The sequence below is a fragment of the Ischnura elegans genome, chromosome 2 (assembly GCF_921293095.1).
Source record: "Ischnura elegans chromosome 2, ioIscEleg1.1, whole genome shotgun sequence".
Classification (NCBI taxonomy): Eukaryota; Metazoa; Arthropoda; class Insecta; order Odonata; family Coenagrionidae; genus Ischnura; species Ischnura elegans.
In genome coordinates, this window is record NC_060247.1 from 82,138,967 (window position 1) to 82,165,321 (window position 26,355).

Here is a 26,355-nt window from a genome sequence, read left to right on the forward strand (position 1 = left end):
TGAAAGCGTTACACAGATGTTAAACGAATGAGGTTGGGAGCCGCTAGAGACTCGGAGGCTGCGTCCTAGGCTTAGATTGCTTGAGCAATTGGGAATGAATATCTTTAAAGGCCCTTTTACACGGTACACTCTCACATACAATCAGTGTTTTATGAATAGATTGAATCGGCTTTAAATATGTATATACCCTGGCTGCAATATTATGTTATAAAATTTTTCAGACCAAACGAGTGTGTCAGCGACGTAATTAGGTTGTTGCAGAAATGTTGTCAAACGCGCGTTTGACAACATTTCTGCAACGCCTTGCTGCATTCCGCAACTCCTACAACTTCGCGAAACCCTTTTGCGACGTTTCCGCAACACATTGTGTTTACTGGGTAGTGTGCTCCCAGGTGACAGATTGTCTACTTTCTCCGGCGGGAAGCGCTGTGTAGACTACGGGCGGGCGACAACTTTCGCGCAGGCGCTTCACGAAACTCCTTTCTCCCAATTTCGGGAGAAAACAGAGTTACAGACTTGCCCTTCTGATGAAGTTCCCGAGAGAACTTCACACATAATACGCCAAGAAACCAAGAAAACTTAAAACGTATGCACCGATTTTTTTAATATGGCTTAAATGACATTTTCAATGAATTCTCTCTGCCTGGTATTCTAATTTAGCGAAATACCGGTAATTATATAAGGGTTGCGCGAACGCTTATTTTAAACTTATTCGCGTATTTTATCAATTGCGACAGTACCGGTATTCAAGGGTGTACCCAGGATCAAAACTAAGGGGGGGTTGAAGTTCGCGAATTGTTCGTCGAGACAGTTGAGAGATATCAAATCGTTCGATAACCGTGCGATAGTCGGAATAGTGACATTCGATGCGATAGTTCTGGTTGTTCCTTTTGAAGAGTGAGTGATAATGGCACAGAATAGAAACCTACGGAAGGCTTCTATTGTGTGACAATGGTAAGTGAAGGAACACAGGGAGGACCAATTTTTGCTCATGGAAATAACAGGTTTTCCCTTTTGAATCCCTTATTGCTGACCTCAAGTTCGAAGTATCTTGAACTAATATTCTTTGTGCATAGTTTGTAATGGCTTGCGGTAGCTATAGATGGTGGCTTCGATTTGCATTTAAATTTTTTGTTTTGTACGAATATATTGAATATATGTTTCAAATTCAGGTCCTGACAATACATTATGAAAGAGCTAAGGGAGGGGCAGTGTTCCGTTGTCTTCTCTTTGAGTTGTCGCCGGACCAGTTAAATGGGCCTGGGATCTAAATGGGAAGAAGTGAAGAGAAACAATGAAAGGTGCGCGTAAGCTATAGGATATTTTGGTGGTAGAAGTTTCGGTGTTGTATTATCTAGCACTCATGGTAATAATGCGATGTTAATTGAATAGCTTCCAAATCCCTTTATTTATAGTGTCATGTCTATTTGAAAACAAAGTATTTCGCTCATCAGAAAAAAGATGACAGCAGGGGAGGAATGCTAAAGCTTTGAGCTTTTGTTAAATAGCACCAGGGTCGCCTTTCCACATTTTTGGAGTGGGGAGGGTCAACGAAACTTTTCTTATGGTTAAAAAAAATACCAGAACTTTACAAATTAAATTCTGGTAAAATTACCATCAAATTAAGAGTATAAAAACTGGCACCCACCCACCCTAGTAATCCCAGGCAGGTATTCTTTCGCTGATTCTATTTAAATAATCAGACACTTCTGCCTTCCTCTGCTTCCACCATTGTGTTGTTCATTGTTCTACTGCCTTGTGCTCAGACACCTAGTTCTAGCCTTCTGCCTACAAATGTGAATTTTGTGCCACTTCTGACTGAATTGGAAGTATTCTTTCTGATCTGTTATCTGCACAAAACTTATGGGCATCACAGAGACTTAGGGCCATATTAATAGTCGACCCCCGGGGTCCCCTAGCTCTAGCTATCCCCTTATGGTCCCCCACGCACGAATCTGGTATTAATAGTCGTCCCCTAGGCTGTAGGGGCCCCCTTGCAGTCCCTTACGCTGAGAGCGGAGGGAGCCTTACCTTGCGACATGTGTATGAAGCGGAGAAAACTCGAACTACTGAAATTGTAAACAGAAAGCTTTGGTTGTTATCGTGTTTTATTGAATTCGTGTTCTGGCTTGTTCCAATACGTTAGTTGCTGTTGTGCTCTCGTTAAAAAGTTACTCATTTATATGTTTATTTTCCTCCATACCAATTCATACCATACCATTTTTATTCACCCTGTCACATTGCTTATTTGCTCATTTACAAGTCGTTTCGTTTTCACCCATTTTCATTAATTTCACCTTATCCCTTTCATCTCAACCTTTTCCTGTGCATCACTTCGGTGAATTTACGTTCATATTTTCCCGTTTACCTGTCATTTGGGATATCTTTAACGACGATGGACAACCTGGAGCCCTTTGTTCGTCGTCTGGAGAGATTGGCAAACCCACATCTGAGATTGCAGAAGCGTTACGTCCTTGATGTGCAAAATCCATTCGATTTTTTTAGGGATAGGGAGTTCCTGCAGCGGTACTGGTTTCCTAAGGAAGCCATGAGAGGGCCCCTGCTTGAGATGGTGCGACCTCATTTCGTTCGAAATTCTGAACGAGGGCTCCCGATACCAACTGTGATGAAATTATTGACAGAGTTGAGATTTTACGCCACGAGCAGCTATCAAGTAAGTACTTCCCTCTAGTCATTCCTTACGCCAGGGCTACATGTTGATAAATAAACTAGCTCTGACTATTAAACTATCTTTTGCTTTATTTATTGAGGTCGTTTGTGGCGACCTGCACAGTATCAGTCAGCCCAGTGTGTCGCTGATCATGAAAGATGTGTCAAGAATCTTCGCTCGACGACTTCACGAGTACGTTAAGGTGCCCAGTACTGCAGAGGAAGTCGCACAAAATGCACTTCAATTCTATGAAGTAGCAGGTTTCCCGGGGGTCCTTGGTGCCATTGATGGGATATCCCATATCATGATTGAAATCCCTGGTGGGGCCCACGCTGAGGTTTACCGTAACAGGAAAGGATATTTTTTCATAAATGTTCAGGTATGTTCATGAAATCTGTTGCATGTAATAACAGCATTGTCTGTCTTCATGTTGTGGTATGGTAGCCTTAAGTAATTTCCATCTATTGATTTTCAGGTTAACGTGAACTCCAAATTAGTAATAATGGATTTAGTGGTTTGGAGACCAGGTTCGTGCCATGACGCTCGAGTTTTCGATAACTCGAGCATTAGAGCTAGGTTGGAAGGTGGCCAAGTATCGGGAATCCTTATTGGGGATTCCGGCTATCCATACCGCGAGTATCTTTTTACTCCAATTTAAGACCAGTTAGCAGAGCTGAAGAGAGATATAACAGGAGCCATATCAAGACCAGAAATGCGGTGGAAAGAGCCATGGAAGTGCGGTGGAAGGAGTATGGAAGCGGCGATTTCCCTGCCTCAAAAGAGGATTAGGTAATGCATTACCAAATGTGACTGCCATAATTTGTGCAGTTGGAGTTCTCCATAATCTGGCCATTAAATTGAAGTTACCATAGCCAGATGAGGTCGAAGAAAGGGAAGAGGAAGTAGGGTATGACATGCCACCTGCAACAAATGCTAATGGTGCTAATGCACGTCTAATTTTTATTGACAGGCATTTTAATCGATAATTAGTGTTTGGAACGATTGGCAATTTTTCACTAATTTATTTTTAATTTTGCTATCCAACTTCTGCTATTACCATCTCGTATTAGCAAATCTAAACTTATGTAGCAGTTTGATAAAATTTAATTTGTGTAAAGCTGGAAATCGTTTTCATTTGAAGAAATTCCACCTAATCATGTCTGAGGCCACTCTCCTTGTTAGATGGGTTTATTGTGGCAATGCACCATTATTTCATTTGGGTATGAACATTTTGTGTATTTCATCTCATCTTTGTGTGCATGGTGCACTGTAAGTTTTGATTTCTCCATTATTTTCTCAAGATGCTGGTTAAATCAAATGTGATTTTAAAGTTCATTTAATATTTTTAAGAGGCAGTTGTGCTCTTATACATACCTATTGCAGGTCAAAACCCATGTTATTTAACTGAAAGTTCTGTCAGAAAAGGGTTTGCTATCATCAAATTCATCATAAGTACATGGGTGTATACAGGAAGGCCTCATTTAAGTGAATTCACAATAGAGATAAATGTGCATTAGTCTTAAAATTCTCGGGTGAGCTTCCCATGTATTTCCCAAAAAAACTATTGCAGTGTGATAGATATATGCCTAGGATTGTTTTTACTTGATATTCATATTTTTAGTACAATGTCAGCCTTTTCATTTATATTTTTGACGATGGATTAGCTAAGATTCGTAGTCAACTTGATGTGCTCCATGAAGAAATATGTATTTTGCAATTGATTACTAGTCCTCCTTTAAATTTTGGAGGATATCTTACTTTAAAGGCAGATATCATTCAATATGCATTCAGCATTTGAGTTGCTATGAAACATACCTCTATCTCTGTACAATACTGTGCAAACATCGGATGATTCATTTGATATAGGAGGAAATGCATAAAGAATCTTCTTACTCACATTCTCAAGGCATTAGGTGCCGCAGGCACGTTGTAGATGTCCCGGTGAACCATGTTTACCCTAACCAGCCAGTTGTCAGTTGATTTTATATTGTGCGCAAGTGTTTGACGGGGGTAGCATTGTGTTTTTAATAAATTAACTTAATAAATAACTGAATTGAACTTAGTAAGAAGAATTTTAAGGCCTCCTCAAATTTTTATTAATATTTAGTTGATTTACAAGAGTTGTATCCATGCTACAAAAATTCAACGGTACTGGGGTAAAATTTTCTTCACACATTTCTCTCGAAATGATCAACTTATTAGCAGTTTTCTGATGTAAGTTTCCGCGGACTCACATTCGCAGTTGGATAGATTTCTGGGTACTGTCCGCGGCGTCATTTTGATGGCGATGTTTCACCAACTGTGCTGTAGGCGCCCTAAGGCCAGGCTGAAATGGAGAGTGCTTCTAGTTGTCCGATGTTTACATGGTGGCGACAGAGCGCATGCCTGTCCCTGATTGCTCCCCATACGGGGCAGGGGGTCTTTTTGGGGTCATACAGCATACTGGTTGTATTATTTGATTTTGGGAATGTAATTACTTAAACTTTTAGAACACAACGGCCACATCATATGGTTTTTATTCTGCACCATTACCTCTTACTCTTTACTCTGAATAATTAGAGAATCTGTGTAAATTACCAAAAGGCCTTAAAATATGAATCAGGACGACGGTTACACCCTATTCAGCACCTGAAAACGAGTGTTTCTGGACCCCAGAAAGACCCGTATGGGGACCAATCAGGGACGGGCACGCGCTCTGTCAGTCTGGCGCCACCGTATAAACATTGGACAACCAGAAGCACTATCCATTTCAGCCTGGCCTTAGGACGCCTACAGCACAGTTGGTGAAACGTCACCATCAAAATGACAATACGCATGGAACCCAGAAATCTATCCAACAGCATACTAGTTGTATTATTTGATCTTGGGAATGTAATTACCGTATTTGACGGCATATAAGACGCACCCTTATTTAGAAGGCCACACACAAGGAAAAAAAGTTTCAATAGTCCGTGCGACAGCGCGGTACCACAATCACTTAAAGTGTGGTTTCTTTTAGTTCTCACGTTTCGTAAAAGCCAAATAAACAATCATTGAATGCAATTACCAAACATATTTTTATTAAGGAAAATTAACAAACGGCAAGCTATTTTGAGCATGATATGTAAATTTCAATGATGAAAAATGAGTGAACGGCAAGCAATCAAACATAATACAAAATGAAGCAGAAACAATAAAAAACACAGATTCAAGGAAAACGTTGCCTATCATGAAATTAGACTTTAACCACTTTCAAAACCATAAAAATCCTTTTCACTATCATCATCATCGAAAACGAGAATATCGTCATCACTACTGTTTCCGTCATCGCTAGTATCACCTTCTTCGAATAATGCGTCGTCTTCTGTTCCGTCAAGAGCATTACTGATTCCGCACTTCTTAAAGGACTTAACAATTATTTCAGCCTTTACGTCCTCCCAAGATCTTTTTACCCACTCGCACACTTGTGAAATAGAGGGCCGCTTCATTCTACCTGAGGGTGTGAGGGCGTGATGTGCCTCTCCTATCCACTTGTTCCATCGTTCTCGCACTTTTTCCTTAAATGGCTTATTCACCGATACATCTAAAGGCTGCAATTGGCTAGTCAGTCCACCAGGAATGACAGCTACCTGGGTTTTTAATTCTCTTGCTTTATTTTTTATGGTTATGGGCGCTAAACTGATCCAAAACCAAAAGAGAGGGTTTTCTTAAGAGTCCACCAGGTCGCCTCGCCCATACCTTCTGTAACCACAGTTTCATTCCAGCTTTGTCCATCCAGCCTTTCGAATGAACATGAACAATTACACCCGTTGGAAGTTTTTCTTTCGGATGAGTTTTTCTTTTGAATATGAGAAACGGCGGTAGTTTTGTGGCATCAGCACAACATGTTAGAACTACTGTATATCGGATTTTTTCATGACCTGTGGTTTTTATTGTTATTGATTTAGACCCTTTAATACTCACAGTCTTGTTGGATGGTACATCAAATGTGAGTGGAATTTCATCCATATTTCCTATTTGACCGAGCTCAAAAGAAGTTTTCTTGCGTGCATTTATAACAAACCTATGAAATGCTAGTATTTTTTCTTCATAATCTGCTGGAATTTTCTGTGCAATAGTTGTTTTTGTGCGCATTGATAAGCCTTCCCTTTTCGTGAACCTGTAGCACCAGCCCTCAGACCCTGAAAAGTTCTGATTCCCATATTTTTCTGCAAATCCTTTGGCCTCATTGATTATCATTTTGGTTGAAACACTTCTCCCAGAATTCCTCTTATCTTTCACCCACATTTTTACGGCATTTTCAAGTTCAGGCCAAGATGGAGCTGGGCATCGAAGGTTATGTTTTTGTTTTTTAGCCGTCTTCAGTTGATCTTCCTGCAGTCGCCAAGTACGTATCATTTTTTCGGTAGGTGGTGGACCGAAATGCCTTGCTACTGCTCTGTTTCCATGCACTTTGGCATAGTTTCACACTCCTATAGTTTATACTGAATTGTATAGCTTAATCTCTTATTTCCTTTAGTCATATTTTCCAGGGTATTTTTTTTAAACAAACAGTTTTAAGCACTGATACCGACACGTTTATACAGAGTAGCACCGATACCGACACGCGTGTCGGGCGTCATACGTTGAACGAGTAGTACAATTTTGAACTATGTGCTACTCCCCGCTTCTCCGCACCGTGGGTGGAGCGAGCGCTACTAGTTTCGTTTACTTTTTGACGGGAACGGTGCGGTGTCAGAAGGAAACCACCCCAGTTCTCTCTTTTGAGCTATATTTTTGTTGGCAAAAATTTAGTTAAACCTGATAAAATAATAGTGTGGTTTCATTCATCAAAGAAAACGAAAGGCATTGATTGCGATTCGTTACCCACCATTAGTGTATTCATAATATACAAATTATTTTGTTTTAGAAATACCGGGTTAGACGAATGGCAATGGTCCATTTTTATCCTCATTTGAAAAGGGCCAGATTGGCGCCCATGCGATGCCACTCCACGTGACGTCACAGGGACCTAGTTTCTATACGAGAAGATAGGAGTTATACGTCGTCTGAGGTTACCATTGCATGCATGAGGCGCAGAGCTCAGGGAAACATGTCTTAACAATCACTTGTTAAAACTGGCTAAGATCGGAAAGTTTTCCTCGTTTGATAAGTTATTAATAATTCTTATTTAAGCCAAGCGCTACCAGCCAGCAGGGTACTAGGCTAGCCGCTAGCAGCCTGCGTCGTATCAGCGCTAAGCCTCGCCTCAAGGTCACCTCGCAGGGCGGGAGGGGGAACCAGAAATACGTCACGCGGAGAGACTTCCCGACATTCATACTTAAGTGTCTCGTTTTCGCGCACTTGAAAATTTTCACTTTTCATTTAATCGCGAAAAATAGATATCGTCATTTAAAAATCTAAAAGCGTGAAATACGTACTCCAGGAGTAATAATCTTTCGATTTAGGCAATAAAAAAATAATAGGAAACCACCCTATTATGGTAGATGTAGAAAAAGTTGTTTGTGTCTAGACCTTTATCCGGGCTAAAAATAGCATTCAGTATTGAAAGTTAACCTGTGTCCTTCACGTATAAGATGCAGGTAACTTTTTTGAGACAAAATTTTGGAAAAAAAGTGCGTCTTATATGCCGTCAAATACGGTACTTAAACCTTTAAAACACAAAGACCACATCATTTGGTTTTTATTCTGCACCATTACCTCCCCAATCTCAGTAATCGGTGTTTGTGCCACAACAAAGTTGTATCTGGGAGTTTTTGGTCACTGCTGCTAATTAGGTACCTTGACCTATCACTGTTCAACTTTTGTAGTCTATAATGTTTTTTTGGTGAATAATTAGCGTTGAAGCCTATCACCCTTCATTTTGATGTGTCTCTGTTGGTAGTTTGTTATTGTTGTTATTTCTTACACCTTGTAATCGTGTATTCATGATATGTGAAACTCAACATGCTACATTGCTGGAAGAAAAATAAATAAAAAATTTGGAACTATATACACGTTAGGGTGGGCCGAAAAAAGGTTTTTTTTCCTGATCAAATTTGCCCTATGCGGGAAAGTTGTGAAATAATATATGGATCTCACCCACAAAATTTTTTTCAAATCGGATGATATTAACCATGGTGCACTGTGCACTGCCGCCCGAGCTCTAAAGTTTAAAATTTTGCGAAAAATCAGGCTGATTTCAGAGTCAAACGGCTATTAAGACGAATTTAATGAAAATATGGGATAATGGATAATATCAAAAAGTGGATACATGTTTATAGTTTATAAAAATGAAATTTCAAGTTTATTTGACAAAATCTATTGTTCAAACAATGTCTATGAATTAACAACAAAATTAGAGTATAGGCCACCCGCACAACACAATTCATTTTTGCCTACGTTTCATAAATTCCATTTTTGGGGCTGAATTGCAGGTCAAATAATATTTATTTCGATTGAATTAAAGTTTTTATCAAATAAATCATCATATGGTGGTAAATAATCCCACAAAAAATAATAATAAGGTAAATTATTTTAAATTAACATCAATCATAATGACGAATAAGGTACCTGTGGAGCTATTTTCAACAATAAATTCAGCCAAGGCTGAGAAAGAACAGAACCTGAACACCATGCATTTCTTTAAGTAGCTCTCTGCTAGTTTCGTGAAGAAACTACCCAGAACTCTCAGTGAATAATACGTGTATTTGGACAATACCAATGACTTGGGCACCCTATAAAACCCATGGATCGACACCTTTGTTGGTATGCTATTCTTTTTGCCACCCTTATGACCTTGACGGTGATCTTACAGGGTCAACGGTTGAATTTTTGTGAATAAAAGTGTTATTTTCGGGTTTCTCATGTCCGAAAACCTAAGAATTGACATCTTGGCCAATGCAATTCAGACTTTTTTCTATTTCGATTTTTTTAACATTGAAACCCCATAAGGCAAATTAAAATTTCTGGTTTGGACCCTCATTGTGAGGTCAAAATTATAAAATTTTTCTTACACTCAACAAAACTTAGAACCTTTCCCCATAAGTATGCCAATTTTCATGAATATTGCTCGATGCAAAGTTACTAAAATTACAGGTCCAAAATGACACACGACCCTTGGGACAGTCTGTATACATAATTTATCCCTTGATCTTCACCGATCATGCATTTTATGGAAATCAATTTTGCACTTTCAAATATTCACTGATTTTCATTTTCATTTGGCATAAGTGTACACTTTCCAGCTTTTATCTTTAATGGAAAAATCATTTTGAAGAGAATACTGCACTTCAGTTTAAATCTGTGGTCAAGGCAAGTGGAAAATGTAATCCTGAAAATAAATCCTACCAACCCGTGAATTATTATATTGCTGTTGCTATATACCAAAACTTGTTCCAAATCCATTTCCCTTAATATCAGGCACCGATATCCTTATGTCCAGCCATTATATCATGCTTTCATGATAGGTATTTAACAAGTTGAAGGAATAAATTTATATACAAATTTTAAAATTTGTAAATATATTCTATTAAAATAAAATATACCAATTAGGGGTCACGTTTCTCACAAAACTCTTTGAGTTGTGCTTCTGTCAGCTTTCTAGCAGCTACAGCTTGCCTCAGTCTCTCTTTTATTATTTTGTCCATCTCGAGGGACCTTTTTATTTTCATTTCGTACAATCTTCTTAAATAATTCCTCTCCTCTTCCATCATTTCCAACCTGGCCCTGAACTCCCTCTCATCAATGCCCAAGGAAGTATTGGCTGAAAGCATCCAGGAAGCAATTATAAATTAACAACAATATATCATACATCATTTTGTTGTAAAAAATAAATAAATATAGCTGAAAGCATGTTAATTTTTACCTACTATCTGTTATTGGCACAGTGAAACTATGCTAGTAGGATAGAATTCCAGATTTGAGGTAGGGAGAGAAATAACTCATTCTTGAAAATTTTCTTTGTGGTGTAAGCGCGGTGTTTCTGTTGGGCTGGCACTCCAGAGGAATTATTAGAACAAGTCATTTAGTGAAGGTATTTATTCACAACAAAACATATTGCATCGCGCACACGCCCTCTTTGCACACCTTTTGCACCTGAGTCTTTCCGCCGACTGCTCGCTGCCTACCGCGTCATCCGCCGTCCTCTTACCCACGTGGCCACCAGCTTCCTGGAAGGTGCTGATGGCAGCATTGCTCCCACGCATGAGGGCCTTTGCATGGGATCAAAATACCATTACCATCCGGTCTCACGTCTCCGCGAACTCAAGATGTTCCGCTTACAGTGGTAAACATCCCATCCACTTCCATTCAAAATGAAATTTTCAATAACAGCCCGAAATCATTTTAGTTTCAGTTTTCAAAGTGGATGGGATAACATTCCATGGGTGGACTACTATGATAAACTGACCTTCGATAGTCTATTGAATAATTTTGGCTTAAGGTGATCTCTCTTTGCCTTAGGCAGGCAATTTGACAATTCGTAGCAATAGAGAACTCACCTTTTGAGGAAGGTTTGCGTTTTTTGATGGAAGGGCGGGTCCCAGGAGATGTTTCAGTAGGAGATGAGGTGGTGCGACACAATAAGGGCTGTGGGGCTTGGTTGGTGGAGGTCACAGGGATGGGCAGAAAACAGGAATGTGAAGGGGACAAGGTACAATGGGAAGATTGAGAGGGAGACAGAGCAGGACTGGGAAGAGAATCAGACGGGGAACGAACGGATGTGTAGAGGGTAAGAAGTTGAAGAGGAAGCAATGGGAGTAGAAGAATAGAATTTACTGCATGAAGGAATGGGTTGAGGGGTGGAGGTTGACTTGAAATTGACAGGGTTGGGAGTAACGTCATGACCACTGGAAGGAATGGGCAGGGATTTAGAGGTTGTGGCCAGATGGTGGTAGTCACTGTCCAGTGTTTCATCAATCACCACATCCAAGTGGGGAACTATTCTTTCCACTTGGGCAGTGATTGGGTCCTTGAAGGGCCTCAGGGGGCAGTGGCGCAGATGAGGTTTTGGGGGATAAAACCCCCCCCAGAGCTCACAGAAATTTTAAGTAAAATCTATTTTACTTAATTGGATTAATATTGCTTATAGAATAGTGTGAGTATTAGCAAAATATCCCTCATAAGGCCGTAAAACTCAACATTTTGAACCATTTATCTTAACTTTTTTTTGCGGAGAACCCCCGCACCTACCGCTTACCCTTGAAGGTATACCACATCCCCAGGCACCCCAGTATTAGTTGCGCCTGAAACCCCCCCTAGCCTTAATTTCTAGCTGCGCCCCTGCAGGGGGGGTCCACCTCCTGTGCCCATTCTATGACGTACCGCCGCTGTTTTTCTCTTCTTCACCTCTCCCTTCAACTTTTCCCAGCATCTAACACAAAGGCCAAAACAGATGCAATTAAGGAATGCAAAATGGGCAAAGCACAAGACTATCACATAAACAGCATTAAAATGAGGTACATAAATCATTCATCACTTCCTTCAACAGCAAATAACCTAACCAAAAGATAAATAGACCAGGAATGGATTTATCAGGAAGCATTATAGTTATGTAAAAAGATCACTACTGAAAGGAATGGCTTGCGGGTTGGAGTTTGCATTTGAAGCAACGGGATTAGGTATGAAACTCCCTTCCATTTTATGCCAGTGCATTAATTAAAAAGAAAAAGTTGGTAAGCACTGTTTACCTAAGATCTGTACGAAAGTGACTTGCAGAGGATGAAAGCATATTTTATTCAAAACCAAGTAAAAATACGAGAAGCAAAATGCAAGCATTATTAGACTACCTGAATGCTTATCCATGGACAAGTTACCAAGAGTCAATTACGTGAATTCAACATCAAGAGATGTTAGACTTTCTTTCAATGACATGAACTTCATAACATGTTATAAACATTTGATTCCACACATTTAAATATTGCTCCAAAATGCACCACATAAATTTCCTTTCTTGGTTATAATATTCGTCCCTCTATGTTACTGGTTTTGCAAATGTTATGAAAAGTCCATTCCCAGTTATTTTATTGCATTCATTAAAAAGAAGAAATGGGAAATCTGAGCTTTATAATGCGTTAAAACTCTTATTCGACTTGCTTTCTACACATTTCTGAAATGCACTTAAGTTAGGAGGTCATCACAGAAAATGTAGCATTTTGACTTTAAATGACATATTTTTTTTCGAAAACTTTTATGTTAAAATGTCGTTCATATGGAAATAAATTTTATCCTAAAGCCTCCCAAAGCTTCTATTTAAATAATTTTCGACAGAATTTGCACCAAGTTCAATGGCTAATATCATTTAAATTAATAATGCAATATTACAAGCTATCAAAACACTAGCACTATTTACCCTAGCTAATTTCCAAGGCATATTGAGGACTATTATTCATTGGCATTAAAATTAGCCAATTCACATCTAATCCCACCAAAGCAATTATGTAATACAATAATTAAGCAAATAATGCAAGAGCAAAAAGGCACCCGCATTATGGAAAAACCGTATTTCAGGCTTAATAGACAAATAAGTATGCACCCGTCAGCACGAAAAAACTCATACCGTAATATATTCCACTTATTACTCCAACCCACATTACTGGATCCTCTCAGAAAGAATGCACAGATTAATTTCTTCACTTCAAATATTCTGTTGCTACATAGGTACGCTGCATTCTCATTACGCTGAAATCTCATTATGAAATTGACAGAAAATGCCGAATCCGGTAAGGCGAGGGTGTACTTTAACATTGTATTACCAACTACGTAAAATCATTTAACCAGCAAATAAAAACCTGAAAAAGATATCCTAAACTTACCTTTACTTGCATAGCCTTTTATTTACCTTTTCAGTTGTCTTACATCTCTTCTGACAACATCGCGGTGGCAGTTGAACTCACTTCCACGCCTAGCCACGCCTTCTTCTTCGCCTCGCATTGAACGCTGTCCATCCTCTTATTTTCAGTTGAAGATTTGTATTTTTCAATCAAATTGCACAATATTTTCTTCTCCGTCGCTGTAAATGAGGCACTTAGTGGTGCCATCTTGAGTTCTTTGTACATAAACAACTCTGTTGTTGTTACGGCCCATAGTTACCACATCTATTGGTTCGGAGTCCCCTTACTAGGGGACTACAAGGGGACGACTATTAATACCGACGTTGAAGATTCCCCTTGGAGTCCCTTGGGAAGAGGGCCCCTAGGGGACTCTTAAGGGGAACAACTATTAATACGGCACTTAGAAGTTAAGTTTCAATGATTTTCTGTGTGGAATTCTTTTTCCACCTGCACATCCCTGGTGATAATGAACTGTTCATGAACTGTTCCAGAAGTTTTTATGAAGTGTTCATCGCCTGTTCCCGAAGTCCTCATGAACTGTTGGGGAACCATTCACAGACTGTATTTTGGTCCAAATGGAGTGTTACAAATTGTTCAAATAAGCCGTTCGTGAGGCGTTTCCCACCCGTTCATGAAGCATTCTCTAGCCGAACAGGAAGCGTTTAACTAGGTGTTCAGAACCTGTTGCTGAAGTGTTCGTGAACTGTTGGGGAACCGTTCACTGACTGCACTTTGGTCCAAATGAAGTGTTATGAACTGTTCAAATAAGCCATTCGTGAGGCGTTTCCCAGCTGTTCGTGAAGCGTTTATTTATATTGTGAATCATAATCACACCAATACACCAAGACATTAGTAATCATTAAATAATTGAGGACAAGAAAAAGAATTCAATTTAATAATGCCGATGCTTGATCAGGAATCTGTTAAAGATATGTTTACAAACTGTTGTTTGGCTGAATTGAAGTGTTGCATACCAATGAAACTAAACCGTTCAGGAAGCATTCTTAAGCCTTTGGGAAAAGATTTTCAAGCTTCTTTTGGGGTTATTTAGTTATTGCACAAGCTCAGGATTGTATTGGGAAGTCACATATTCTCCAATTTATTTACTTTGCTCACATTATTGTTATAAATATAAATGCAGAGCACACTCAAAACATTTGTACCTATATCTTAACACTTTTATTAAAACTTTCAATGTGAATATTACCCTCATTGGATGCTTTCCATTCATGAAACTAATGAGTGAACTGGTGTCAACTCACGGAAACTGGTTATAACTCTCAAATTCCTGCGCGTAATTGTTTGTTAACTTGTGTCACAATAGTCGGCGACACACATTGAATGGAATGCGAATAAGCTTCAGCAAGTCTCCTGCCATTGAGGAAAGTTGGCACTCTTTACACTTGCTTGGGTAATTTGATATTTTTCAGCTAGGTATTGTTGTCACATTTTCAAGTTATATATATTGCTGTAACTGCCTATAATAATAATGCATTACCAGGCCCCTGCTGGGCCGCCGGGACACCAGGATGCTTCCCGGTGCACCCTCGTGCCTGGAAATCTTTGGTGCCCTCCTGTTCCAAAACTGACAAATTTTACAGTCAGAATACCAACATTGAGCAGTTAGCTTGATTTAAAGGTGTCTCATCTAACAGCATATTTAACATCGTCTGGAGTAGGCAAAACAATAATTTCAATTGATATAATTCATTCTGGATCACTCTGGTAGTCCTCCCCCTGCATAGTGCTGGCACCCTCTGGACTTGGCCATCCACCACCATTAAGAATGTCAAGCATGGGCCTGTACATTATATTCCAACTAGTCGTAAGCCCCTACCATCCTTTAATTCTCTCCACCTGACTTACTGCTTGCACAGGAGAACAATTGTATGCCTCAGTGGCGCAGCAGGGGGGGAATTTGGGGGATAAAATCCCCCCCCCCAGAGCTCAGAGAAATTTTTAATTTTAATCCATTTTACGTAATTGGATTGATATTACTAATAGAATAGTGTAAGGATTAATACAATATCCCTCAGAAAGCCGTAAAACTCACAATTTTCAACCATTTAATTTAAAATTCCGCAATTTATTAATCTCGCACCTACCACTTATCCTGGTGGGTATACCATACCCCCGCACACCCTTGTATTAGTTTCACCTAATTCCCCCCAGCCTTAATTCCTCGCTGCTCCCCTGGTATGCCTCACTCATTTGCCTATGCCATCACAACAAGTCAGTCAAGGAAGCAAGTGGAGACATAACTAAAAGTTGGATATAAACATAAGACAACCCTTTCATTCATTTAATTTAGTATGATATTTCCCTCCAAGATGAAACGATTGATTTTGAGATAATCCACACTTATTCATATGCAAGAAATGCCATGAGAAAAACTTCACCTGGACCGGAAATCAAACCGCAGACCTTTGGATTTCCGGGTCACCATGCAGACCATTATTCTATCCAGGTTCCTGATCTCCCATGGCAATTTTAGTGAGGCTCATGGTACTAGATATTAGGCCCTCGGGGTTGATCAAGGATGGGAATGCGAGCAAGAAAGGACTTCAATAAAGCGTTTGAGGGAGTGCGAGGGCCTAACATCTAGTACCAAGAGCCTTGGTAAAATAGGGTGGTTTCCTATTATTTTTTTATTGCTTATATTGAAAGATTATTACTCCTTGAGTACATATTTTACGCTGTTAGATTTTTAAATGACTATATCTATTTTTCGCGATTAAATGAAAAGTGAAAATTTTCAAGTGCCCGAAAACGCTAAGGCTAAATATGAATGCTGGGAAAAGCCTGTGTGATGTCATGCTGCTGACGACTGTGTGTTCCGGCTGCTGCCATGTGAGGCCACCTTGATGCGAGGATATGAGCGATATGAGTCCCGCTACGATGCAGACTGCTAGCAGGTAGCAGAGTACCCTGCTGACTAGTAGCGCTTGGCTTAAATAAGGATTATTAATATCCTATCAAGCAAAGGAAACTTTCCGACCATAGGCAATTTTAATAGGTGATTATTAAGAGATGTTTCCGTGAGCTCTGTGCCTCATGCATGCATTGGTAATCTCAGACGATGTAAAACTTCTGACTACTTGTATATCATCTAGGTCCCTGTGACATCACGTGGAGTGGCATTGCATGGGCGCCAATCTGGCCTTTTTCAAATGAGGTTAAAATTGACCATTATCATTCGTATAAACTGGGATTTATAAAGCCAAATAATTAGTATATTATGAATACTCTAATGGTGGGTAACAAATAGCAATCAATGCCTTTCGTTTTCTTTGATGAAGGAAACTACCCTATTGCCAAGGGAGATCAGGAACCTCGATAGCCAGGGGCGGACCCAGGATTTCTTTCTGGGAGGGGCACAAGCAAGGCCGTATCCAAGATTTTGTTCTGGGGGGCACAGGGATACATCGTAATACAAAACGAACCAGGGATTCCGACTTACAAAAAATAATGGGGGGCCCAAACCGGGGATCTTGCCCCGGGAAATTTTATAAGTAGTGAGGTATAAGTTTTTTAAGCATTTTAGAAAAGTCATATGATCAACATTAGAACCCTAATAACTCGAATCTTGATATCTGGATACTACGGGGAAAATCGACAAGCCTGGCACATTTTTTCCTCACACCCATAACGAATTTTTGAGGGGCTCGGGCCCCCGCAGGCCCCATGGAGTCGGCGCCACTGAAACGAACGCAATGATAATGGGACCATATTAAAAATCTTGCATATTTTTAAGGGTCTGGGGGAGAGGGGGGGGCACGTGCCCCCGTGCCCCCCTCCCTAGATCTGCCTATGATAGCATTGCTAGAGATACAGGGTGCACCAGAGAAACTTACTTATTTGAAAGGTCAATAAAAACAAAAGTATTTCAGTTATTGTTTTAAATTTTTATTTATTTGAGAATACGATATCCCAATTTTTTTTCATGCAGTCTTGAAAATGATATCGGATAAATGGCGACCCCCATTGCGCATACACCGATGAAGTCGATTTTTGAAATTCGTATCCACTCTTAAGAGTTTTGCAGCTTATCAATCGGTATGTTGGCAATGGCGTCGCAAATGTTGTTCTTGAGGTATGCTACGGTCCGTGGTCGATCGACATAAACCAGGGATTTCAAAGAACCCCATAAAAAGAAATCGCATGGAGTCAAATTTGGAGAGCGTGCCGGCCATTGGAGATCGCCTCTGAGAGAGATGAGGCGGTCGGGGAAATGTTGTCGCAACAAAGTCATTGAGTCTCATGCTGTGTGTGCTGTGGCTCCATCTTGCTGAAACCACACGTTCCTAACGTTAATTTCTTTGAGTCTTGGAAGAAAAAATTCCTCGATCATGTTTCTGTAACGAGCTCCATTGACGGTAACTGCGCATTCGTTTTATTTAAAAAAAATAAGGACCAATTATTCCCATTACCGACATTGCACACCAGACAGTAACTCGCTCACAATTAAGTGGCTTCTAGTGAAGCTCACGCAGATTTACACCACACCAATAACGCATGTTTTGCTTGTTGATGCAGCTGGAAATGTGGAAGTGAGCCTCGTCACTGAAAAAAATGACCGCGTCTTCAGGCAGGTTGTCAATCAGCATTTCACATGCATTTTGACAGGCAACAAAATCGTGTTCACTTAATTCTTGCACAACAGCCAATTTATAGGGATGAAATTGAAGGTCTTCATGGAGAATTTGTCGAACAGTGGTGTCAGAAATTCCCATAGCAGCTCATGGAAGATGCCGGGAGACCTTGGAAGATTCCAAATCGACTACATTCTTGTGAAACAGAGTTTCAGGAACCAGGTGAAGGACTACAAAAGCTCTACTGGGGCTTTATCAATAGTGACCATAACTTAGTTATGATGAAATGCCACCTAAAATAAAAAAAAAATGAAGAAAGCTGTGGAAAACATATGGCAGGTTGAAAAATTGCAGGAGGCTCAGAATCAACTGGCTTTTAAAGAAGCTGCAGAAAAAAAGAATAGGGGAGAATGTGACCAAAAAATCAGTGGAAGAGAGTTGGAAAACCATTAGAATTGGTCTACTGGCAGCAGCTGAAGAAGTAGAACTTGAAGAAAAGTCGTTATGAAAAAACCATGAATCACACAAAGTCTTAGATCTCATTAAAGAAAGAAGAAAGTACAAGATTGTGAAAACAGATGGACAGAATAGTTACCCAATAGAAAAAGAGCAGAGAACTGTAAAAATTTTAGGACCATAAGCCTGACAACAAATTCGTTAAAGATACTCTCAAGGATCATCTATAGAAGAATAGAACAAGGAGCAGAAGAGTTCTTGGATGATGACCAGTTCGGATTCAGAAAGAGCAAAGATGCAAGGAAAGTACCTAATATTGACCCTTAGTGTGCTCATAGAGAAGAGAATGGAAAAGAGCCAGCTCACATAATTTGCATTCGTAGACTTAGAGAAGGAGTTTAATGACATGGACTGGAACAATTCAATGAACAAAAGAAGTCAAGACTAATATTAAAATAGGGAAATAAAAACTGGTAGAGGTGGATGAATTCTGTTATTTGGGACAGGGGTGCAGCTAGGAATTAAGGCTGGGGGGGTTTTTGGTGAAAATCACTGGGGTGTCTGAGGGTGTTGAATACCCGCCAGGGTAAGCGGGAGGTGCGGGGAATGCCCCCCTTGAAAAATTTTCCTATAAATGGTTGAAAATGGTGAGTTTTGCAGACTTCTGAGGGATATTTTATTAATCCTTACAGTATTTAATAAGTAATAGTAATCCAATTAAGTGAAATGGATTAAACTTCAAAATTTCTCTGAGCTCTGGGGGGGGGGGGATGCTTCCCCCAAAACCCCCTCCTCGCTGCGCCACTGATTTGGGAAGTAGGATAACAAGAAGCGAGAAAGACATTTTCAGAAGAATAGCCTAGATGAAGAGAGCATTCCACCGAAAGAGAGATCTACTTACCGCGGGAAATTATAAAAATGGAAGTAAGGAAACAATTTATCAGAACTTGCATCTTGAGTATGTTTCTCTATGGAAGTGAGGAAGTGAGGCAATGACAGCAGCGGAGAAATCAAGGGTAGAAGCCTTAAAAATGTGTTGCACAAAAGAATGAGGAGAATCAAATTGATCAACCAATTCAAGGGCCTACCCAGGATAAAAACTAGGGGGGGGGGAGGGGCAAGACATGCTTGTTCAAATTGTAGGTAAGATTTAAGCATGGAAAAGGTGAATGAAACCAACATTTTAAGGAAACTGTAACAGCTGTATATTTGTTTTTAAAATTATTTGCTTGAAAAAACATTATTTTCCTTAAAGTCATTTGCAATTTTTGCTTTTAGAGGTGGGCAGCTACCCCCTCCTGCCGCTTGCTGGGTACGCCCAGGAACTGATTGAGTAATAAGGAAGTCCAAAGGAAAGTAGGAGAGAAGGGAAGCCTCATAAAAACCTTGATAAGAAGACGGAACAACCTTATAGGCCATATCTTGAGACATGACCTTGTGAAAACAATCACCGAGGGACCAGTAGATGGAAAGAAGGGACAAGGAGGACCACGAACAATGTAGGCATGAAAAGTTATCTGATAGGATAATTGAGTGTATCAAACCAATCTAATGAGTGCTGACCAGTGATGATGATGATCTATAATGGTTGGGGGCTCAGCTCATAACAGACATCCTCTTTCAATTTATAAAAGATATTAAAATTACAAGTAAAAAAATGAATGTTTATTGTTTTGTATTGGTCAACATCTTTCACAACATCTTACTCTTTCAGTCATATACCACATACCCACACACTTACAATAAGTTAGTTATTTTTCATTTGACCTCCAAAATATTTACTAGAAATAATTTATATGGCATAACTATGTTTGCCGGGTCAGCTATTACTGTTATATAGTTGTCAGCCTCATCTCATCAACAAATATAATAAATTATTTTAATTGATTGTAGTCCTTTTAAGGGCTACAATTGTAAGGCTTTTGATGTTGGGAGAGCATTAGCCCTGAGGATTTCCAGGAGGGTGAGCTATGTTCTTCACTGTTTGGCTCCTAGAGTTATCCTTGAGGTGAAGTAGTGAGGGTGTTGAAGGCTTCTTGGCAAAGCCTGGCTTCACTACACGTCAGGGCTGTTGATAGCACCCATATTCAAGTGAATGTGAGATCATAATTGTCCAGAAAAGATGTGTTTGACATTCACTTACCTGTGAGTTACCATTGGACTATGCTTTAATGTTTCAGTGATGTCTTCTGTGATGAAAGTTATCATCTGGGATCATTCTTTTGAAATTGAGTGAAGGTACACTAATATTTCTAGTACTGAGCAACAATAATATAAGGTTAAACACTATATTCTTTGCCGTTTCTTCCTGCAAGAGGTCTGTAGTGACAAATGTGTTTTTACTCATTGCTTTGTGGGCTACCCTGCCTCAGTGCATCATGCCTAGGCTTTTAAGAACTCTGCAGTGGCAGAATAGGGTAGTTTCCTTCATCAAAGAAACCGAAAGGCATTGATTGCGATTTGTTACCCACAGTTACTGTATTCATAATATACAAATTATTTCGTTTTAGAAATACCGGTTTAGACGAATGGCAATGGTCCATTTTTATCCTCATTTGAAAAGGGCCAGATTGGCGCCCATGCGATGCCACTCCACGTGACGTCACAGGGACCTAGTTTCTATAGGAGAAGATAGGAGTTATACATCGTCTGAGATTACCAATGCATGCATGAGGCGCAGAGCTCAGGGAAACATGTCTTAATAATCACCTATTAAAACTGGCTAAGGTCGGAAAGTTTTCTTCGTTTGATAAGGTATTAATAAACCTTTTTTAAGCCAAGCGCTACCAGACAGTAAGGTACTCAGCTTCCCTCTAGCATCCTGCGTCCTATCAGCGCTCAGAGCCTCGATCAAGGTCACCTCACAAGGCGGGAGGGGGAACCAGAAATACGTCACACGGAGAGATTTCCTCACCCGTCGGGTTTTCGCGCGCTTCAAAATTTTCACTTTTCATTTAATCGCGAAAAATAGATATCGTCATTTAAAAATCTAAAACCGTGAAATACGTACTCCAGGAGTAATAATCTTCCGATATAGGCAATAAAAAAAATAATAGGAAACCACCCTATTCCTGGCTGTGGGTGAGCCATACTTCCCGGGATACTTTCATTTGTTGGGGAATGGTACGTAAGCCGTCCATTCTCATATGATGGTCCGCTTCTGGTACTATGGCCACCTCACTGCTGAGCAGCTGACATTTAACCAAAAGCTGTCACAGGCTTGGCAAATAATAGAGTGGGCATTTGGCCTTCTTAAGGGTGGACTATAGAGTCAAAGAGATAAGTTGACAATGACAGATAAATAAAAGGTGCCACAGAAATTCATTGCCTGCTCTGTTCTGCCCACATTGTGAACAATGGAAGAGTAGGGCACCCTGAATTTCCATGAAGTGGAGAATTAGGTGATTCCTGCTTCCCGGGAGGAGGAAAATGTCAGGATCAGGATTTTGGGCCTGGAGAAGAGACCAGATTGGTGGTGGAAGTAACGGAGTACTGTTATTTTTGTTCAGTTCATTGCTTAGTAAACTAAATTTTATATTAACTTTGTACTCATGTTTTACAATACCCTCTGAATACTGGTTGACTCTTCCTCCTGCAGTGATGCATTTGTAAATAGCCATAAGAGCTTGGGTTTTCAATGCATCTTTCATATTCTCTCACCATTTTTCTGTGATACAATAATATTTTTGTATCCTAACTTGTCAATGTAACTACGATTTACTTTTCTATGCAGAGTATCATTTTCAATAACCAATCAGAAGGATTATTTACGACAGCTGGACGTCTGGTCCAAGCTTCGTTTATGAATTATGGCAACGATTACGTTGGGAAAAGCCGTGCTGTGCTTATATCTTGATCTTGATCAACACATGCTTGTTTGCTTGTACCCGTTCTAATTTTCCATGTTGTTGCTTTACTGCTATGGCAGTCATGGAAGTTGAGTGGTTGAACTTGTTCCATTGCAGGGTGGCCGCTCGTATGGAAACATTGGAAAGATATGGATTTTTATTGTGACTGGAGAGTTATGGAATGTGAGAGAAAGCTACAGTAAGTTGGGAGGAATGAAATTTGGTTTAAAAATCAATTTGTGCAGCACCTTGGTGTTATGCAACACCCCTTACAATGTCGGCAATAATACGGCTGAGGTCTGATGTGCGTGTACAAGTGACTTTTATAAATTAATCAATTATTTTCAAAAAGTAAACTAGTTAAATTAAAACCATCATTGGATAACCGCTACCTCCCCTGTAGTGCACCACTGGTTTCCTCATCCTGCAAGGCATCATGTAATTCTAGCTTTTATTTGAGCATCTCACTGCCAATATGGCATTCAAGTGGTGCTCCGTATCTGTATAAATCAATTTTTATTCTGTGGTTAAGCGCTAATTGTTTGAAGTTTAACATTTACCTGCACTTAAACTTTTTATCCGCTGTAAAAATGGATATTTGGAAAAAATGCCAATAGTCTGTGAGCATGGAAAAATCTGAGAGTAGCCTGAGAAATTTGCTAAATTGAGGGAGACTCAGCTTGATATATAAGTGGCCAAATTTGAATATTTGATTATTATGCTAAGTGGGATGAGTTGAACCGCCGGTTTCATTGCGATAGAGGGATGCAACCAGCTTTACCGGAATTGGCACCCTCAATGTTAATAACTGTATGAGTATCGCAAGAACTCCTTTCCTTACTCGCTACAAATGAGTTTTCATTTTTTAATCGAAAAGCTCGGTGCCATCTAGAAAGTCTCTGCCTCTATTTATCACGGCGAAGGTAGCTGAAATCGAAGGCCATTCGATCGAAATCCAATATCAGCGAAATGACGAGAGCCACACTCCGAAGGTAATATAAACTTGAGCGGGTAATGTTGCTCGTCCTCTGTTAGGGGACGGACTTTTGAAATTCAATTCGCTTGGTAATAAAATGAATGGAGCAAAGTGTATTAACTTTTTCTTCGCGATTGGAAACTTATCCGATCAGAATTACTTTAAAGGTCTGATTATTCTCAGTAAGGAGTTGATGCCAGTGCCTGAGTTAGGATATCGTTTAGTTACGAAATAAAATGGAAGTAATTTTTGTAAAAAAAAGTCCGGAAGAAATCCGGAAATTTTGAAATCTCTCAACCTAGGAGGGCCAACAGTAGTACTTTTAAAGCTTTATTCAACGATTTTGTCGTGATTTAGCTGAAGTTTGTTGTTCGTCATTGAAAAACTATTCAAGCCGAACAAAGTGCAACACTTGCCTCAATTTTTCGTCTCTATAAAACATTTTTCTTAATAATGTCTCATGAAAATGCTGAGATCGTCTTGAATGTGTGAAGTTGGTTACAGTTTTTTATTTAACATCATTTAGGAGTCAATTTTTGTTTAATTGAGGGGCAACACGGGAGCTAATCAAAAAAAAAGGAAGCCTCTGAAACAGTTTTTTTCTGACTGTGGCAATCATTTGGAGAACAATGCGGTGTTGACCAATTTTTTAAATTAGTTTTCTTGAATTTCGACGCACCTTTATCTCTGAAACCAGGCTTTTTAATCGCCTACAAAAAGAAGAAAAACTGGTATAGACGACTTAATTTCCGTCGTTTCCTAGCTTTCCGATTATTATTTATTCTAAAATATCACTTGAAGCCGATTTGCAGCTCACACATAAATATCTGAAGTTCTTTAACTTTTACCAATGCTTTTTACTGCTGTTTCACCTGGTATGTTAAAAATTCACCACGATGTGGTAAACCGAATTATTAAACCCCTTGCGTTGCTGGGTAGCGACTTTTGGGTGGAGAGTTTGAAAAAGTTCTTTTATTATGACCGGTACCATTATCATTCCCAAGGAATCTTATTTCTGAAAAATATTAACATGCCTATGAAAGTGGAATAATATTTAATTGCAGTATAGTATTTTTCGTTTCCTTTATTTCTTGTTCTGATCTTGAAAGGTCTGTTTAAAGTCATGTTATTAATCGCGGGTTAAAAGTTGCGTTTATGAGTCACATGAAGTAATTTGTACTTTTTTATCATGCCGTCGATGTATTTCACGGTAGAACTTCAATGCAATAAGACCTTCATTAACACTTTGAAGCCCAAGCCTGAGTATTCCTCGGGATTTATATTTCCTGCCAGGGACTCGAAACCGAGTAGATCGAGGGAAGTCGTATTCGATTTCGTGGAAATATAGTCCCTGCATTTTTCTCGGGCTCCATCTATGAAGCCCCCTTTTTAGCTATCTACAGTCTCTCTCTAGTATCTCTATCTAGTCTTCTTGCACGGAAGTTGCTGCCATTCAACAGCTCTTAAATGTACTTGCTTCTAAATGTCTTGGATTTTATAAGAAAAAACATAAAAAAAACCCTTGGTTTCACGCAGCCAACACATGAAAATACCACGGGCTATCCTATTTTCCGTGTGGTACGTGGGAGTGTAGCTCCGAAATAGGGTGGTTTCCTATTATTTTTTTATTGCCTAAATCGAAAGATTATTACTCCTGGAGTACGTATTTCACGCTTTTAGATTTTTAAATGACGATATCTATTTTTCGCGATCAAATGAAAAGTGAAAAATTTCAAGCGCGCGAAAACGCGACGCGTAAGTAGGAATGAAGGGAAAAAGTCTGTGCGACGCATTTCTGGTTCCCCCTCCCGCCTGGTAGGTGACCTTGATCGAGGCTCTGACCGCTGATAGGACGCAGGATGCTAACGGGTAGCTGAGTACCTTCCTGTCTGGTAGCGCATGGCATAAAAAAAGGTTTATTAATACCTTATCAAGCGAAGAAAACTTTCCGACCTTAGCCAGTTTTAATAGGTGATTATTAAGACATGTTTCCCTGAGCTCTGTGCCTTATGCATGCATTGGTAGCCTCTGACGATGCATAACTCCTATCCTCTCGTGTAGAAACTAGGTCCCTGTGACGTCACGTGGAGTGGAATCGCATGGGCGCCAATCTGGCCTTTTTCAAATGAGGATAAAATTTGACCCTTGCCATTCGTCTAAACCGGTATTTCAAAAACCAAATAATTTGTGTATTATGAATACACTAATGGTGGGTAACGAATCGCCATCAATGCCTTTTGTTTTCTTTGATGAAGGAAACTACCCTATTTCCTCTGCTCCACTGTTTGAAACAGTCTAAATGTAGAGAGTAAGAAGTCGGTCGGAAGAAGTTAGTTCCTGAACGTCTTGTTTCTCTAAGATGTTTTTCTGAGACACGGCTGGAAGTATTTACGGCAAACAGATGATTCAAAAAGCACGCGAAACTCGTGTATAAAAGGTCCCCGACTATATTAAAATATAGCTAATCATGCTAATAATAAAAGATCTGTTTAAAATCTTATTATTAATTGCGGGTTTACAGTAGCGATGGTGGGCCACATGAAGGAATTTTTACTTTTTTTTATTGCCTCGATGTATTTTGCGGTAGAACTTGCAATGCAATGCAATAAGACCTCCATTAATATATTTTCCGTATCGAAGGTGGGAGTGTGACTCCAAAATTTCCTCCGCGCCACAGTTTGAAACAGTCTAAATGTAAAGGGTTAGACGTCGGATGGAAGAAATTAGTCCCTGAAAGTCTTGCTTCTCGAAGATCGTCTCCCTCAGACCCGGTTTGAAGTATTTACGGGAAACGGATGATTCATCAAGCACGTGAACTTCGTGTATAAAGCGTCTCCGACTATATTCATCGCCTCCCAAGGATTTCTTTAATATGTGGCTGCTTGCGGTGAGATGAAACCCAAGGACTTTTGCGACGCCAGGAAAACTTGAAACCTCGTTTCCCGCTCAATATTACCTTTACCTCGATCCCACCTTCGCTACCTGTTCCCCTCTGGTTTAATTAAAGGTCCGCAATATTTTC

The 26,355-nt window shown here is 39.7% G+C and overlaps 1 protein-coding gene across 1 annotated transcript; it reads left to right on the forward strand.

Annotated features, from left to right (window-relative positions):
* The first annotated feature begins 731 nt into the window (after nucleotides 1–731).
* Nucleotides 732–4,670, forward strand: LOC124174094 (putative nuclease HARBI1). Its single transcript, XM_046553227.1, has 4 exons — nucleotides 732–954; nucleotides 1,173–2,674; nucleotides 2,772–3,050; nucleotides 3,147–4,670. Exons 2-4 carry the CDS (start codon nucleotides 2,396–2,398, stop codon nucleotides 3,327–3,329), a joined length of 741 nt encoding a protein of 246 aa, XP_046409183.1. The 5' UTR covers nucleotides 732–954; nucleotides 1,173–2,395; the 3' UTR covers nucleotides 3,330–4,670.
* Nucleotides 4,671–26,355: the final 21,685 nt, after the last annotated feature.

Bases quoted from the DNA above. Each gene is read 5' to 3' on its own strand.
- LOC124174094 (XM_046553227.1), top strand. From the start codon at position 2,396: ATGGACAACCTGGAGCCCTTTGTTCGTCGTCTGGAGAGATTGGCAAAC. The intron at 2,675-2,771 runs GTAAGTACTTCC...TTATTTATTGAG, and splicing joins ACGCCACGAGCAGCTATCAA to GTCGTTTGTGGCGACCTGCA. The intron at 3,051-3,146 runs GTATGTTCATGA...ATTGATTTTCAG, and splicing joins ATTTTTTCATAAATGTTCAG to GTTAACGTGAACTCCAAATT.